The 19,531-nt window shown below is 34.5% G+C and overlaps 1 protein-coding gene across 6 annotated transcripts in view; it reads right to left on the bottom strand.

Annotated features, from left to right (window-relative positions):
* Positions 1 to 19,531, bottom strand: part of LOC106131844 (RNA-binding protein Musashi homolog Rbp6) — a 476,408-nt gene that overhangs the window by 105,710 nt on the left and 351,167 nt on the right. For all 6 annotated transcript variants that reach the window (XM_013331071.2, XM_013331072.2, XM_060944334.1 and 3 more), the window contains one exon: positions 17,478 to 17,526. In XM_013331071.2, coding sequence (XP_013186525.1) covers positions 17,478 to 17,526 — 49 coding nt within the window. The remainder of the gene's footprint in view (positions 1 to 17,477; positions 17,527 to 19,531) is intronic.

Below are 19,531 nucleotides of genomic sequence, written 5' to 3'. Positions count from 1 at the left end.
CTGAAAATGTTACAGAAGGCTTACGGTGAATCGATTTTATCAAAAACTCGTGCTTATGAGTGGTACAAAGCGTTCAAAAGCGGTCGAGATGTGATGGAAGATTTGCCTCGCTCTGGTAGGCCACCAACGTCTGCAACTGAAGTTAACATCGCAAAAGTGAAGGAAATAGTGACTGAAAATCCTCATTCAACTTTGAGAGAGATAGCCACCGAACTTTCTGTATCTCACGAGTCGATCCGTACCATTTTAACTAATAATTTGGGTATGAAACATGTTGCCGCTCGGCTAGTCCCAAGAGACCTGAATTTTTTTCAAAAACTCAATCGCATGAGCGTCGCTGAGGACATGCTAGAACGAGTCAATTCCGACCCAACATTCATGAAACGCATTGTTACTGGTGACGAGACGTGGGTTTACGAGTTTGACATGCAAACTAGTCAACAAGCTTCGGAGTGGCGCTTTCCAACTGAACCGAAACCGAAAAAACCACGCCAAAGTCGTTCAAAAGTCAAAGTCATGTTGACTGTTTTCTTTGACTATCGCGGTGTTGTGCACTCGGAATTCTTGCCGGAAGGTCAAACGGTAAATAAGGAATATTATTTGAGTGTTATGCGGCGTTTAAGAGAGCAAATCCGACGAAAAAGGCCAGATTTGTGGAAAGAAAATTCTTGGATTTTGCACCATGATAATGCACCTTCGCACAAGGCCATCATTGTGAACGAATTTTTAACCAAACACTCAACAAATACCATCGAGCAACCACCATATTCACCAGATATGGCTCCAGCCGACTTTTTTCTTTTTCCTAAACTCAAATTACCACTTCGTGGCACCCGTTTTCAATCGGTAGAAGACATAAAAGGGAATTCGCGGCGAGAACTGACCTCAATTCCGGAAACAGCGTTTAAAAAATGTTTTGATGATTGGATTATTCGTTGGCGTAAGTGTATCGTTTCTAAAGGAGCATATTTTGAAGGTGATAAAATAAATTTGGATGAATAACAAACAGTTTGTGTATTATTGATCTTTTCCTGCTACTTTCTTGACAGAGTAGTATACTCGTATCAAGATATTATAGTCGCATAGCGTCGTGTCGCAAGTACGTTCAGACTTTTACACTTAACCAATAAAGACGCACAGCGCATTGGCAGTGTAATATACCAGTTTATCAAAATTACAATTAAGCTACATAGACGACCACTATTCCAGCAATGAAAACTAGTTAATCAAAACTGTTTTATAGTAATGAAATAGGGAATTCATATTTTGCGGTTATTCAATCAATGTTTTAGTGTTTATCTATATCTTAAAATATGAAGGCATTAAATAATTCTGATTGTTTGGTTTTATTATAATTGAATTACGTAAATGGATTAAAGCATCGGATTAGATTACATCCCTGGGATAATTAATATTATAATTCTGTTTGTTAGTGGGTATGCGGGGTAAGTGGTTTTCTATCTCATTATAAAATTAATTCACCTATTTTGCACAAAATTTCCCTAAAGCGAAACAAGCAGCAGGATCCCCTGGTCGTTTGTCCTGGTTGTATGCATTTTTCTGGAGAGAAGTATGGGTTCTCGTATGACCACGATCCTCATGTGATAAGGTAGATAGAACATAACACTATGTTATTCCCGATTCACCTCCGTGGCAATGTAGGCAATCCTAGTTTGGCTCATAGTTGTCTGAATGTGCAAATTTACCCGCGAGGTCTGCACTAACCGTAAGAGCATCGGTTTAAGTAATTTAAGTAAATACGTAAGTCAGTTAAGAGTCATCATTTACACGTAGTCGCTTACTAAAACTCATCCGAGCAAAAAACCGTATTCTATTTGAAAATAAAGATAAGATGCTTACTAAATGGCATTAATACTGATTAAACCCTAAAATTTAGTTAAAAAATCTATTTGACAGTTTTATACTGGTGTATTACATGGTTGTAATCTCGAGATTACATGCAATCTACCATTTGAGATCATACATTTAGAACTTTATTTTTCTTCGTAGGAAACACAGGCGAGTCATGATAATTACGAGTCCCGTAGGATCATCCGCAGCACCTGTTGCCGGGATCCCTAACTAAAATTTAGAGCCATACGTGTTATAAGCCAGCGCAACTCTTGAATATAATTTTCAAGCGGTTGAGCAAAATGACGTAGTTTTACAACAAGTTATTTTTTAAAATTTTAAATAAAGAACACATGTGGTTTAGAATTTCAAATAGTATGGTCTCTATGTAAGTATTTTGTCACCTTTTCCGTTTGATTTTATAACAATTTATTTTTTATTATAGTCCTTAGTAAGTTAGTAGTTGATTTCGACGTTTTATGGTAACATTAACACGTTAATCATAGTTTTAGTTTTATAGAGGAATCTAAACAGTGAATACCAATTTTAAAATCTATTTATTTATACAGTTGAAACAAACTAGACAGTAATAAATGTTGTTCATATGTTGGAAAATCCAACAATATGTTCTCGGAGGAGAAATGAAAATTCTGACATTTATTCTCAAGAAGCGTATTTATTAACAAGATAAAAATGTAAGAGGTTAAAACTTGCTAAAGCATTGAAGTTAACAAGTTGGAAGCGCGCATGTATGACGCTTTCAAATTATTCTCACTCACAACCTTTCACAGTTTTACATCTTAGAAAATGTATCATACTCGTATAAACTACTTACTTATATTACATGTGGTCACATGATACTTTTATATACTCGGCTATTCACATAACAAATTAGCTTGTATGTGGCCCATTAGGCCTCGGGTTCGAATCCCAGCCAGATAATGATGAGAAATGAACATTTTCTGATTGTCCTTTTTTTCAATACTTATTAGTGTGTAACTTAAATTTATTTGATACTTAATTAAAAATTGATTGTTAGTAATGTTGTTATATAAAATCTTTAGCTCCGAATTGAATTGTAATGACCTAACTCTGTCCGTCGGAAAGTTTAGTATTTGGACAACCTAGATCTTCCATTTCAGTTATCATACTTTTGTGATGTATTAATTCTTGATATTTGAAAGCGCACATTAGGACGACGTATCCTAATTTAGTTTCGCTTATAGAACGCGCTGGAACTGCCGACTGTAAAACTTTCAGTAGATTGTTATACCGAGCCAACTAAATAAAGGCTATAGGTTTTCCCCCAGCTTTTCATGGACGGCGCCTTTACGCCGATTTTATGTTGCATGAGCAAAATACAACTGTAATTTCAACACGGGAAAATGTATATTACGTCGAATCCTTAGCAAAATCTGACAATGCAGGGATTTCTTGAAAGAGCCCCGGGCTAGGTGAGGGTAGGCGCGACTCGGGTTGTTACATAAAAATCCCGTTATCGCGACGGAGGTCGACAGATTACTTTCTTGTTAAGATGATAAAAACAAGAGTTAGTTCGTTTTCGACGAGGAAATAAATATGAATTTTTTGAGAGTGTTTTCTTGTTACTATCAGGCGTATCTCCTTTTATTGCTCTAATATAAAATAAAGTATTTATTTCCCGTCTACATTTACCTACAATACAAACGCAAAATAAAAACATATCGGTCATCATTAATTCAGCGTCACAAAGTAAACAAAGAGCTATCGTTTGCAGTGACGAAGAAAAAACAATAACGAACGCATTTACAGTATTGCAACTACCCGCTTTATATTTCAAATTGCGCAAAAGTAATCAGTAGATTTATTAGTAGCATTCCAGGAATGATCTCCCGTTGTGGCGGCAAACACGCAATTTGTCGTCGGCGTTAAATCGACCACAAACAAAACGGTACGCCGCGCCATCGCTCACCTGTGGTCGCCCATGATAATGAGATGGACCTACTGTTCAACATATTAGGCTGATTGCAATTGTGCGCAGAAACGTAGCGACCACACCTGCCCGCATGTTACTCGATTGAAATTCGAGTGTAGTGCTTTTGGAATTTACTGCGCGCAGCCCTACGATACTATTAATCAATCAGTATTGCCTGCCAGCTGTCCGAATGTGCAACGTATATATTATTACTTCATCTAGGTATGTGTGTTATTAGGACAATAAATTTTCGATATCTCTTGTCATAGAGAATTCGCTGTTGCATTCGGAGTTGCTCATTTCTAAACTAGGTAACACTCAAGTGATGCCATACTTTCATGTAACGGCAAAATATTTGAGTCATTCCGACTTTCTGATCTCTGCTTATATTTATTTTGGCAAATAGTATTGTTAACTATATCGTTGTATTGTATTGTTAACACACTCTTATTATTTAAACAGCTTATTTTTTACTGTAAAATTCTGTACTGACGTAAATTTCATAAAAATATGTATAAACACATCACGCCAACATTTTTATCTTCATTTGCAAATGGAAACGGGCCGGTAGTTCTACCTATTATGACGTGTCTACGCACCGTGGGGTTGAAATAGAAAAACTTTTTTAATTTAAATAATTAGTGGCGGCTCGGAGGAGTTTGTAAATAGTAAAATTTACATTTCATTTAGAGAAAATGCCGCAAAATGCTCTGGTGGCGTGCCTGTCGCGTCATTACTCAGTTGTGGTCAGAGTTGTAATGAGATAGGCTCCACCACTCTCATTGTACGAACACCTGTAATATCCACAAAATAGCCCATTATTCCCTTTATTGTTGTCAACGTTTATTGTGCTTGTTTAGATTGTTATACTTCAATCTCATACTAATATATTATGACTAACAAAATTTGATGGAAAAATCCTAATTAATACCAATTTATTTGTAAAGCTGTTATAATTTATATTCAGTATGATTTATATTCGCAAAAAGGGGCGAAATTGCCAGAACAATAATATTTATTAATATCTACCACTACATCTTGCGTGCTACCGGCCGCGAAACCTCGAGGTGTGGCGATGTTTACTTAGAAATTAATTATCGCGGAATATATTATCTTGCGCTGTTATTAATGTTTTCTAAATACCCTAAATGGATTCCCTAGAAATCCACATAGCTTTTTATTAAGCGGATATTTCATCTTTATAAATATAATACTATGAAATTATTGATTGAACATTCCGTAAAAATGACTTTAATTTTACATTAAAATTGTACATTTATCTTAAATCTTAAATTGTATATTTGATCTTTATTTATAGTAATAAAAATTACAAAATTTTAATTCATATGATTCCCAGAATAACGAATTAAATAATGGAATATCGGTAAACATGATACAAATTAATGGATCCATACAGGTAATTTTAACAGTAATTACGTGCATTTATTCAATCTGTTAAAATTCAAATATTTCGCTTGGAAACTCTGAACAAAGAATAAAATGGCATCTCCCCGAACGGCGTAACTTTAATTCTGCTGACAGTAATATATCGAGGGCCATAAATAAAAGTAATTGTTCAAAGTAGCCGAGGATTTTTTCCATAATTTTATTAAAGAAAAGTAAAGAACGTTAAATGCGGCGCTTCAACTGAACTTTGCAATTTCGGGAATATGACACAATGAGATTTCCGTGAAATACTCCAAGTAAATTAAGGGGATAACGCTCTTAGACGTAAGTTTTCCCCTTTATAATTAAGTTGGCCTTGGTAATTAAGATGGTTAATAAATGGGTGCGTAGTAAGTCGCTTTGTGATGATTATGCGTGGAATCCTTTATTATAACCAAAACATGGAATAACTTGTGTCGTTCGTGTTAATGTGACAGGACTTGAGACTTTACGGCTAACTATACGTGAAGTGTCACGTTTTATTAGGTTAGTTTAAAGTCCGTTTGACAAATGCGGGCTATGGGAATGTAGAAACTAAACTAGTTTCTTTAGGGAATTATCGGAATGTATTTTGGTAGAGTTGAAGTATAATGTGGGATTGCATATACTAGTTTTTTGATTTAATAAATAGTAAAAAATTATTTAAAAACTGTGTAGTAATGGGTTATCTGTCTGCTTGAAATCCGTCAAATTAGCGTTTTTTTATAAGGTCTTGTTATTAAAATTTCATATTATCATAAAAGGTTAACCGTAGGAAGCTAAAACGTAGTATATTTTAATTTATTTAAAAGTTATTACATTCTTACGAAAGCGAGAAAGAAATAAGGGATTTTCTGTTAAATGCTTTAATAATAAACTTGTTAAGTTATATAACTGGGTATTTCTTATCAAATTTCAAAATTTGAGATATTATTGTAATTTTTTTTTTCTATAAGCTACAGATATTTCTTTTGCAGAAATCAATAAAGTTGCCTTAAGAGATTTATTTAGCACCATTGGTCATCCATATTTTTGTATATAATCTCTAAAAATGATGATTAAAAAAATAAATAAATGAGGGAATGAATAACAGAGTGAGGGAATGATTTATTGTTATATAATAATAAAAGACATGTACAAATAAACAAAATTAAGTAATTTTTTTTTAAAAACAATTAAATATTATATTCTTAGAAAAATTAACTCAAAACTTTACTTATAGTCAATATAAATTTATATAAACTCAAAAATAAACTTAGGTAAGTACTATAATAAAGAGGTAACAAATATTTTTATCTTTGTACTTATAACTATTTATTTTTAAACTTTGTACTTAAGATTTCTCCGAAAGTTATAACTACTTCATATTTATATTAGGTATTAATTATTTATTAATATTACTCTGTATTAGTCTTTTCTTGTATTAGTTTTTTGGTCTTTGACATTAATTAATCATTCAGTCTTAATGTAAACATCACTTGTTGATTCATCTAACTCTGTAATAACGTAATTGCCTCTTTTTACTAACTTTGGCATCTTTATTTTCTGAATTACATCTTCCTAGCAATATAATTGCTCGTCTTTAATATTTGGCCATCTCCAAAACTTTAAACCTTTCTTCATGCACCTAACCATTAAACCTTCTTCAAAAGTAGATATAACTTCTCCGGGATACTTTGCCGAGTCCCATTTAATCAGAACATAATCTCCAATGGTAATCTTATCACTATCTGAGACATCAGTAGATTCTTCATCTCCTAAATCAATCGTATCATTTTCTTTGAACTTTCCGGTATGATCTTGAATGCGCGAAGACGACGGTTAAGACAATTGGTGATTATTCTTCATTATATCCAATTCCATTGACTTTTCAGGTGATTTGTTGCGCCTCTTAGTGAATCGATTCTTTTTGTGTTGTTGAAAATATCCCAAATGATAGTGGGTACAATCTTCTTCGCAATCTATGCATGAGTCATGTCCCTGGGTCATATCTTTTTTCTTTCAGTCTCATACACCTCTTTTTGTACTTTTCACTTAACTTCACTGCATTTTTCAGTCTTTTTTCTAAATTTGCAATTTTTCTAAATTTGCATCTGTCGTCTATTTCGAGCAGCTACATCTTCCCTAAGTTCCTGCACTGATACTGGACTGGATGGAGGTATACACCTCCATCCAGTCCAGTATCAGTATCTATCACCAACATTTACAAAACATACTTAATCATACGATTAAGTATGTTTTGTAAATGTTGGTGTGCTATAGCTTTTTTATTCCTATACACTTTACTATTTTCTTTCCATTGTTTTCGCTTTTGTCTGAGTTCTCTTGCGTTCATATGAATAACAGATTTTACCTGACCCTTCTCTTTTTTCTTTAAATATTTTATTCTTTCTTTTTCCTGCAGTTTTTCCAAAGATTCAGTATTATTTTTCATTTTTTCGCGCCTTTTTCGATCATATTATTTTTTTCTTAATTTTTTTTCTGCATCACTCAACTTCTTAGTTCGTACCATTTTTCTTTCACATACATTTACCTGTATTAAATTGAATATCATGAAATAGTCGCAAGAAATAAGCAAAAAAACAACATAGAATATTATATAAATCATTCCCTCATACAGCCGTCATTCCCTCACTACTAAATGCAGTGAGGGAATGACCGTGAGGGAATGACGATTTTTAACTAAAGCTACAAAAACACCGGCACATAACCTCAATTTACTTGTTCCATTTCGAATATACATTTTACTCCCAAAAACGTATGAAAAAGACAAATAATATACACATATACTTAAATACTTAATACATACATGTAACGTGAGGTAATGATCGCCATAAATGTAACTCTTAATAATTTTTTACATGATATGTTTTTTCACAAACTTACCTACCGTTGAGAAGAAATTGCCATTTTGAATCATTTGAGAGTGTTGCCAGGTATTAAAACCTTAAGGATGCGTTCTTGAATATCGTTCGACACGTTCAGAAATCGATAATTCATAATAGGGTGAGGGAATGATTTTATTTGGCGGGACATATTTAAAATCAAATAATTGTTTTTATAAATTTTTCGTTTGTTAGATGTAAGTTTTTATAGACAATTACAAACATCTTTCTAACGTATTAGCATAATTTCATTATAAAGAATATCGATATATTTGCGATGAATAGGCATTTTAGTAATGTTTTTGAAGTGAGGGACAAGGTGAGGGAATGACTTTAAGGGTAACAAAGTAGCCATATCTTTTTTTTCTTTAGAGGTAATACGTTTTATTTTTCAACAACATTAGTATAGACCGCGTGAATTGAAATAAAAAAAAGACTTACATAGTTAATGCATATGACTCACAACTAATGACCCGGGAATAAAATTTCGAAATTTGATGAGAAATACCCAACTACGCCATAATGTTGATTACACTATGGTGTAGTTATGTGGTATATGGTGTATTATAATATAATATTGTAATTATCCAGTAACGCTTTCGATATACCCTTGTGGATTGAAATGAAATGATTATCAAACAGAATTGAAGTCCCTTAGAGCACACCCGGCTTTTGCTTTGATTGTCAGTATACAGACACAATCTTAGAACAAACGCTCTGTGTTAGATGCACAAGAAACCTACAAGGAATAGTCCGTTTGATAGCTGCTTTCAGACGTTCTGTCATTCTGGTCATAGCAAAGCAACGAATTAAGGACAACTTATTTTGTTACCTATACCCATAGACATTTAAAAGGAGTAATTTCTAAACATATACGAGTAGATATTTCAATAAACAGCAGCTTTAAAAGCAAAATTCAGGTTTTAAAACTAAAAGAATAGGTACGATTTCATGCTTCAGACGGTACGGGAAAACGGTGGTCAAGGCCACCAGAATAGTGGTCAAAATAAATCAAGTGAAAGGGTCTACGATTTCGACACAGAATTTTATTTTACAACTTAATAGTATAGAAAACTTCAATCATAATCAACAACACAAACTTATCATAAGCCACTATCTATATAACTCCTCATAGCACGTCAAATAAACCGATATCAGAGATATAATGTTCCAAACGTCTATTATGCCAACTGTCCCGATGTAATCTTATGTAATGCAAGCAAAGGGAATCACATTCCACTCAGTGTTCAATACGCCCAATAATTCCATTGGAATCAACAACAATGGATCCTTAAGAACGGATAGCTATAAATCGAAACCACGAGAATTGATCGTCAATGGCGCATTAAGGAGCTAGCGCTTTCACAATATACATTAAGAGTGTGTTTTAGCAAATCACTTCCTTAGGACCGGCCGAAAGGGATCGAAAATAGTGAGTGCGGGAAATGACACAGTGTAACGCTATTGTCAGCGCCTTAAGGTAAATAAGTAGGTGCAATTGAAAAGTCATGCCCACACTATACATTTCACCTTGTGTGAATGGCAAAAAGGTGCGCGACGTTAGAAGATTTCCGTAAATTATATATAGTATATCTTTTGTTTTAATTTCTAGTTGATATTCTATAATAGGTATCAATTATTCTTTGATAAAATTTTATGTCCAGTCGTTATTTATTAAGACAAAACTGTCATTTTTATTTCTTCGCATATATGAAATAAATGTATTTATTAAGCCTACATATTTATTAGTATTACTTGCGACTTGGTGTTTATTAGAATTTATTGTTTACCTTGGCCAGTTGTCTCTCAACCACTAAGTTGGCTACGGAAGATATCTTACCTACTAGAAATGCACTTAAACTGCTTATCAGATAATGGAAGTGGTGCGTATGCACTAGCCCCTATACTGTCTTTTCCGAACAATGACTCAAACACTCTTGGAACAAATAAGGCAGTAGTGTTAGTAATTATGATGGCAATTGCTTCCCGGCTTTGTACCGTTAAGCTACGACAGAAAGCAAGGAGCGTACAGAATGAACAATATCTTCGAAATATGCTGAAGGAGTCAGATTAAAGTTCTGAAAACTGTAAGGGTCAATAATTTACCCATTTAGGGAGGTACTTGGTTACTTTTTAATTATTCCTTGTGCAACGTGATATACTTATCTATCTATTGTCTGAGTAATAATTTGCATACCAAATATTAGCTAATTCTTTCAGTATTGTTGAAAACTAATTATTGCCTACGACTTCTGCCGCCTTAAATCTCTATGAATTTAAACTTATGTTATTTCAATTTTGAAGCTATACTCATTGCTGCAAAATTCATAAAAATCCATTCAGTAGTTTTGGCATGAAAGAGTAAGAAACATCCACATGTGATGATAGAAATAATTTCTTCTAAGATGCTTTTTGAATATATTTAAATTGCTTATTTTGCTTATTATTTTATATAGCGATGCTAGTTAGAAGCCAGTAAAACCAAAGTAGTAAAAAACATCAATAAATATTAAAAACATGACAAATTATAAGTGAGACCCGGGTAGATCGACTACTTACCCCCGTGTGCACCTGTTTTTTTAACTTCAAAAAAGCCGTTTTCGCGAGAACGGAAGTACAAATATTCCTTGCTCACGTTCAAGAGTATAGGATGTTACCCGTCTATGATATTTTTATTTTGAAACCGGGATTTCCATTCTTATTACATGCTTCGGGCGTGTGGCCGACAATAACTTGTGAGTCGATTCACAATAATTTTCTTTAAGGTTTGCTATTAAGCTTCAGAAAGCTTTCATTTTAACAAAGAATATTACGTAAATAATTTTGTTTTTCTTTTTTACACTTTGAATTTCTATATTTCGCTTCAAGAGAAAATATATGGAATAAGTTTCAGTATTATTTTTATTAACAATTGTTTAAGTTGCGAAGTTTAGAAGTACCGTGGGGTAATATGCTTATATTTAATAACGGCTATCTTCATTGTCGCAGTTCAGAATTACTATTTTTTACAAGTACTGATTTATATTACTTTACGGTTTGCTTTCATCTACGAAAAGATTCTGAAAAGAACAGGAATATCTAGATATGTTAGTTATAAAGTAAAATTTTGAATGAGATACATTTCTCTCAAGAAAAGTTTACATCTCATCATCATATTGTCACAATATGATTGAACCTAAATTAATTTCATTTAGGGTCAGATTTTGTGTTATAAAAATATATTTACTTCTTGAATGTATAGTTAAGGTAGAAGACACATCCATATAAAAAAAAAATTCTCCTCAAACAAGACTTGATTGATTTTTGTACTGTGCTTCATAAAATCATATACAACGCAAAATTATCGCATCGCGTCGTGTCGCAAGTGTGTTCAAAGCTCAAGCAAGCTTAATCTTTAGATGAACCAAGTATATTTAACGGAGTTTGTGTGAATACAAATTGCCATTTAAACTAAAGAAGGCAAACACTAAGTCTGTAGAATGTGACTTGATTACATTCTAAAGTAACATTGCATTAACTAATGTTTCTTCAACTACGTTAAGCCTGTGGTAAAATTACATCATTCAAGTCTGTTAATTAATGTATAGAAAATTTATTTATGTTTTTAGGTATCTTCTAAGCGTGTCGACATTGCAGGTCATATTTACGAAGACCAGTTTGAGAAAGAAACAAAACACGAATTTATTTTCTTCATCAAACCAGTGAAACCAATCAAAATCAGAGGTATCAGTACAAAATACATAGAAAAAATATCAATTATATCTTTGAGAAACTTACGAAAAAACAAACAACCAAAATACGAGTTTGTTGTTACTCGAACAAATACAAAAATGTATCACATTCCTTCAATGTAATATTAGTGCAAGAAATATACAGCTGGAAATATCTTTCTACTTCGCTACTCCACACCGCATTCCCACGGGATTTCCACTCGTCTTCGCGGGAACTCACTCACTGTAATAAGGATACTAACCCTCAAATACAATGTTAATAATTCAGCATCGGCTGTGGTTTTGGTAGGTATCTTAATAATTTCTATCTTGGTTTTGTCCGCTCAGTGGTAATATAATGCTCATAAGTCAAAAGATTTGATGCTGGAATAGCATCATATTGAAAAGCTTACTTATGCTGAGGCTTGACTGAGTTTATATAAAGTGTGATATGTATGATACCAAGGATGATCATTGTCTTCCTGGAATCAGCTTAGAACTTGAATGAAATTCCGTCAACAAATACAGCCTAAAAAACAAATATGAAAAACATCTTTACTATGACTGGAACATATTTTAAGAAGATGGATACAATTAGTGATCTATTATGTATTGAATATGACAAAGTAAAGTGACAGATATTCCACCAACAATTAAAACCTCAAAATTTATTATTTATCAGTGCTTAAAATCGAAAAACTCGACACAAATCTCAACATTCACGATATTGTATCTTGGAGTGCATTTCCCGTTTCTCGCTCTATTTTTCAGTAGGAAGTATTCGTGAACAGGTGATTACGGAATGTTCCCAAGAGTGAACTCCACTTTCTCATATCCATGCATCACGATGCCGAACAACAAATGCATTTCCCACCGCATACCCAGGAGATCAGATTCGATGCGCGCCATTGGAGATAATGTTAGAGACATCTGTCGTCAGCCACGACTGTTTTCGATACAGTGCTAAATATTTTTATGTTCGACTGAAGTGCTTGATTTTCTTTTTAATTTCGTCTGATCATGAATTTCCTGGAAGCTTAAATATTTTATCTGCGACGTTGTCATACAACAGTTACAGTTTATGTATATGCATGTAACGCAGTTAAAATACAATATTTTTTTATACACCCCAGCTTTTCATTTAACATAAGAAACTTTACGTCAACCAAAAAGCATACCTACTATTTTCATTTAAAACTATCTTTCATAAATATAAAAAGGTTTTAAAAATTAAATCGCTGTTGAAAGCAGAATTCCAGCGCTTTAAAGCGAATTAATTGTAATACACGTTATATTAACAAGAGGCGTTGGTTTCCCGCAAGATGCAACTAAACCCGGTGTGTTCCCGACTCCAGCTCCCGCGGGGGAGGCCACGTGCTGCCACTTAGCACTAGGTAAATAATTGTACGAAACCTCAAACTTAGACTTTCTGCCCGAGGAACACAGGCCAATTTCCTTTGTAGCAAGTTCTCGGGGAGATTGCAAGGCTTACACAGTCTGAGAGCCCTACTTCAGAGGCCTCGCCAGTATTAGAATACTTCGACATGTACAAAAATAGCGAGATTGAAGTGTTCCGACAATTCTATAGATGCTAACATAAATGAAAATGGGTTATTCGGCGAAAATAGTGTGACAATTTAGCATGGCTGATTCAGGATGAAGTATTTCTAATAGTGTTTTGAACTAAATATTCTGTAGCAATTTTATTGAAAAATAGAGCACACTCGCTGATTTGCCGGCGAAAAATTCCATCAATTTCACTTCCCGTAAGAATTTCGAGTTGAATTTCTCAGACCTACTAGTTCGGGATGGACGTTGATATGTAAGTCAGTCAGTCAATCAATCGGTTTCTCATATTATAAAAAGTTAAAAGTATCGAACGATATTCATTCGACCATGAATATTATTTTTCGTCGTCGCTTCATTTAGGTATATTCATATCAAAACCGTAATTCAAATTCGAAGTCAGCATTTAAAATCATTTTTAAATGTACGAAGAGGTGTTTAGATACTTCGTTGTAAAAAAGACAGTTTTCATAATATATCCGATTTCCCGGAGAGTAAGTTACGTTTATAAAGTAATACTCATAATTTATGGCTGCAATATATCCAAAAATATCATAAACACGAAGGTTTCGCTGGGAAAATAAAAAGAAGCGTGGAAACGCTGGTACGTGGAGGGCATAAAATTTAAAAATACTCTCATACTTGCCTTTTTTGACTTTTATGGTACTCCACGAAAACGATACCCATTTATGATTCACACCTATAGGCACCTTAACGCATCACGAGGACAGTCGGATGAAAAATAAATAACACTACTTTTATGTAAAGTGGAGTTGAAATTTTGTGAGAAGGTTACGCACTTTCGAATTCGTCCCGAAGGTGGGAAGGCTGCTTCGCCGAATAGAAGCCCCGCTGAGATTGGTTACGCTAGTTTTTTCTTTAATATTTATGAACTTGTCTCACATGCCGCGTTTTACCTTTGTGTAATGGCATTTGCTTCAAGCTCCGTTGACACTTTGAATGCCAAACGAACCCGAACACACCCTTGGAAACGCCTTGTTGATTATACGCGTGCTATTTTCTATGTCGGCCATGTCATATTCAGCATTATAGGCGTAGTATTCTGAATAATTTTAAATCACTACCTGTCTTTGCTTTTACTTTCCTTTTTTCAGATTCACCATATCATTTAGTTGGTAGGTATATCATAAGCAGATTTTTGCTTGACAGTAAAAAAAATAGGAAATAAAGACGATTTCATAATTTTAATTGCCAATTAAAACGGAGATTATACCAACGTATTCAAATTTTAAATTTTAAAATTATTAGAAATAAAGACAATAGAATTTAGCCAAGGGGACCTCGTTAATTTTTTGCAAGCTAAAGGCCGTAAATAAAGTAAAGGGTGCTATTATTCCCGCATATTTAATGTACCGTTATGGCTAAAAGGTTTGTATTTTTCACAGATTCAACAGCTTTACGGAAAAATTGCCATTTGAATTAAGTCCCTATTCAACATGTGATTTATCGAATTAAATTTCCCTTACAGGAAAAATAAAAATCTCACACACCTTTGCTTTGAATAATAATTTTTCATAAATTGAAATAACATTGCTGTCCATTAGGCTCAAATAATTGACAGTGAAATATATCTATGAATTGGTAGTGTATTCCAGGAATAGGTAATGCAGAATAATTGAAATAAATAAATATTAATGAATGCCGACCCAGTGTTCTTAAATAATTTATAAAATGAAATAAATATATGAAACTAGCTTTTACCCGCAGCTTCGTATTCAGCGCCACCTACAAAAGAATATAGATTTTTGGCAAAACCTATGGGAACTTTACTTTTTGCTGGGATAAAAGATGTTCCATGTCCTTCTCCAGATTCTACATTATTATATATAATTAAGCCAAAAAAAAAAATAGTTCAGTAGATATGTAAAAAGGTAACAAACAAACAAATTTACTTTCGAATTTATAATGTTATTATGGATTGTATGGCTAATGTGAGAACATTGAAATTTAAACACAAGTAGTGTAATGTGAATAAAGGCATCTCAGGGCGGCCCGGTTCTTGGACGAAAAATAGATAATAAAATGTATTGAAATGGCTGTGGGCGGGCTTATCCGGTTGAGAGTCAATGAATATTTGATTTCAATTTTTTTCCCGACGTCGCCGTGAAGTATTCACGCCATACCTAATTTGATTTTCGCCATTCCGCCGTTCGCAGGGCAGTTTGCATTCATATTCAGTTTGAATACGCGTTTGGGTTGCCTCTTCGCCGAGTTTGATACAAATAAACAGCGGATATTTTTACATTTCTTGCAAGGATAACCCGACCCAACTGATTACGTATCGGGATAATAACCCTGCCCGTGGTATTAGGGGCGGCCTAAGGAATATTTATATGAGATTATTGCTAACAACTTATACATGTAGCACGCATTTGAATCGCATTAAGATTAGAATGTTATTGCGGGATTAATTTCATTTCCATACTGAAAGTGAACTTTTCTTATACTATCTCAAAAGGTATAACATTAAGAAAACATGTTTTTTTTTCTTGGAATTGCGTATTGTAATTTTCCACGTCATGTACTCAGGCCTGAAAAGGTGCAACTTTATTAAAGTCAGAATAATTACAAACGGAGGGAACTCAAATATCATCCAAATGACACGCAAAAGGGCACAAAAGTTGGGGCCAGTAAACACGCGTACGTAAATCATTTGATGTCTTATGCCGACAAGAAAGGTATGAGTTTTGCTCGGCCGCGACAAACAGGATTCGTTTTTGCGAACTTGCATAAATGACGGCGCAACGATATTTCACCCAGGCTGAATATTTGGGTCAACCTGTTTTTGTGTAATGGGGATTACAAAAGCAAATTTAACGTTGTATTTGCTGTAACTGCTGCAACCTTCGTCGGCAACAAAAGATGGTCTGCCTTGAAACGCTTTGCGCGGATTTTAATTAAAATCTTACGCGTGGCGTAGATTATAACGAAAGAACAGATTATTAATTTAAGCCAGAATTCACATTTACAAAATTTATTTTCCTATAGTTGTGACCAAAAATACTTTGCTATTTTTAAAATAACACGTCGGTGAATCGATAACATTGTTCGATCCCTTTACCCTCGGTGTCGAACAAAATCTGGACTAGGAAGTCATATATTTTATCCGGGTGTCGATTTGTTATTTATTAGTTGGAAATAGTCTTATCACAAGGGGGAGAAACACAATACCGTGCCGAAAAACGGTGAACATATTTGGTAGCAATGCCACATCGAAACTACGTCTCGCAAGAGTCGACTTGGAAGACCGATATAAGTTGATCTCCTGCGCACTCCCATCTTACAGAAAATTCTGTTGACAGCTATCTATGTGAGTAGACTGCGAACTGTCATATTAAACCGGCCATGATTCATGAAATGTAATATTTATAAATAGTTAACAATATTATGGGTGTGGGAGAGACGTCCTCATCTAAACAATAAACTACCTAACTGATAAAAAATTATTAAGAGTTTTACATTTTTATTTTTGATAATGGCCTATTAACTTGCTTATTTCTATAAATCGTAATTAAACCGTAAAGCTACATAGACATTTGAGATGTTATATATCATTTCGTTCATTGCCCTTTCATTCCGTTTCTTATAACGAGGGTTCCACCGTTACTGTGTAACATTTTCAATGTTTATTGAAATGGTGGGGAGAAATGAGGCAAGAAGCGTACAAAAATGATATGTTTCCGTGTGTAACATGCAAGCCTTTGGTAGTTCCGCTGTTTTTGTCGGAAAAAACAAGGTGACACGCCACCGCTCGTGCGTGCCTCCTAAGTTACGAGCGCCCCGCAAGTAATGTATGGTATTGCCTTAACAATTTATTTTTATGTTTTCAATACCTTGCTTATTGATTAATTTATTATACGCGCTATATAATGCCAGAAAGATTTATTTCGGTTTTTGATGAAAGCTAAAATTATTATATTTATTTAGATATACCTTTAGAACTATTTTTTTATTTCCAATTTCAACAGCTACACACATTTAAAATAAGCGTCCTTATTTTGTTTTATGGTAAGCGTTTTTAAATACGATTTTGTAAATACGCTTAAAAGAAAAAGTGTCACTTACCTCTGTGCCTATTGGTTTGTTTGTCGAACATTAACATGGCGTCTTCAATCTGCAACAAAAAAAGGCATAAAATAAACTTCAAATTCTACAAAAGATCGCGAGGAAAAATAGCGAAAACAAGAGCGTCGTGCGCGATTTGAGCCCCGCCCCGACAATAAAACACTCCGGCGCTGTAATAACGAATAAGCACCGGCACAGAGTAAACCACACGCTGCAAATAAACTTTGATAAGCGGGGGCGAGCAGGTAATAACGTATTCATAGAGAAATAAATGGAAAGTCGGCGGTTAGGACACGAACAATACATGCTAACAGAGATGCGCTGTCAACGCCGCCGCACGCGCTCGCTACCCGACTTGCCCAAATTTGGCCACGAAGGAATATTTTTAAAACTCACAAACCAGTGATAAATCTGGAATTAAACGAAATTGCATTGTAAATATTCATGTAGACGCGACACGTTACGCGAGTTCGGGTTAATTATATATTCCTTATTAAGTTTTCAGATGTTAGATACGTCGGTAGGGTTGAACGGGACAGGAATGGCCGGATGTAAAAAATGTGTACAAATACAAGGTTGGAAGTTCGGTTTGGGTTTCTACGGCGGGGTTTTGTCTCGGTGCACGGCGCCGCGGCCGCTCCCCTGGGCGACATTACGCGAGAAGGTCTACACAACGCACTCCCGATGATCGATGCGACGTCGAATACCAGTAACAGGTGACCTTTTGCTGAATTATTCCTATTTGTTTAGTGGTGATTTGTTTAAACGGGAATTCCTCTGGTTTCACGCACGCGTGGACCGACATTTGCGGCGAACTGCGGGAGATAAAAAATTTATCCGTCGGACGGCCAGAGGGGTGATTTACTCTTTGTATTATTTTTGTCTAAAACGCTCTCTATCGAATATTGTCTGGATGATAAAATTCCGAAATTCGGAAAGGTTATTTATAAAACAGTCATTGTTATGATAGAATAATAGCCTTGATACAGATGGAAATGATAGCATTTGTTGACGTTTTAAAAATGAAAGATAATGCTTCTCCTGAGATTTCAATTAATCTTTGTAAGGTTCCTCTTGTTACACAATAATGTATTATGCAGATCCGGACGCAGTATGCGCATAATTTCACACAGCGCAATAATTAGCACAATAATGAAGATACCGTACAAGCGGATATCCGGAGCCATATGACGTTATCACTCCACTTGTGGGAAATAGTTATTGCTTGTGACAGTTTTACACACGAAGAAAATGCTAGTTTGTATAAATAAAATTGACATTAGCTAAACGTGAAGTCACCTATCTACGAGGAAACTTACAAAACCTCAGTAGTTTTAAGCCAATAAAAGTGGATTGAAAAATGAAATTTGAACCTTTAAGCAAACAATGGCCGGCGTCCACGAAAACGTTCTCTAAAGTGATTGCCGGTGCACGTGACTCGTATGCTTTATTGAAAAACTGATCCTGCTCCACGACTTTATCTAATAAATGGCCCAAACTTTTGGTAAACTGCACTAGAATTCAGATAAAGAATGTGCATACGTGCTTGAAGTTTTTTCCATATTAGTATGTAACAGGAATGCAAGGCTCGTATTACGGGCTTCCTGATTGGTCGATGCCGTATAAGGATAACTTTGCGCTTCGCTGGCGCTGAATAATTTTACTGCACTCTTATCGATGAGTCGAAAGCACTTTAGTGAAGAAAATAAAAACCATACACCATGAATAAAAAAGAATTATTTAAAAGATAATGAAAACGTTGGTAATGGATCAAGAGTAAGCAACAGGGAAATATTTAAATAAAATATAAGTTTATATTACTACTGTTATAACTCTATTCTATTTCAATAAGACGACATAATACATCCATCATTTATATTCAACAACATTTGCCGAACATTGTCTGGCCAAATCACTGAGGATTCTACCGAAAAAATAGATTATGACTTGTCCTGCGACATAGATTGTGACCTAATGCGGTATTGTTATGGGCAATTTGTGGGGCCCATATCGTCGTTACTTTCATTCGTGTTTGATGTACAATACGTGGGAGA

This window comes from Amyelois transitella, chromosome 5, assembly GCF_032362555.1.
Source record: "Amyelois transitella isolate CPQ chromosome 5, ilAmyTran1.1, whole genome shotgun sequence".
NCBI classification, from domain to species: domain Eukaryota; kingdom Metazoa; phylum Arthropoda; class Insecta; order Lepidoptera; family Pyralidae; genus Amyelois; species Amyelois transitella.
Note: the sequence above shows the minus strand (reverse complement) of the source record. Positions and strands in the feature narration are given on the sequence as shown.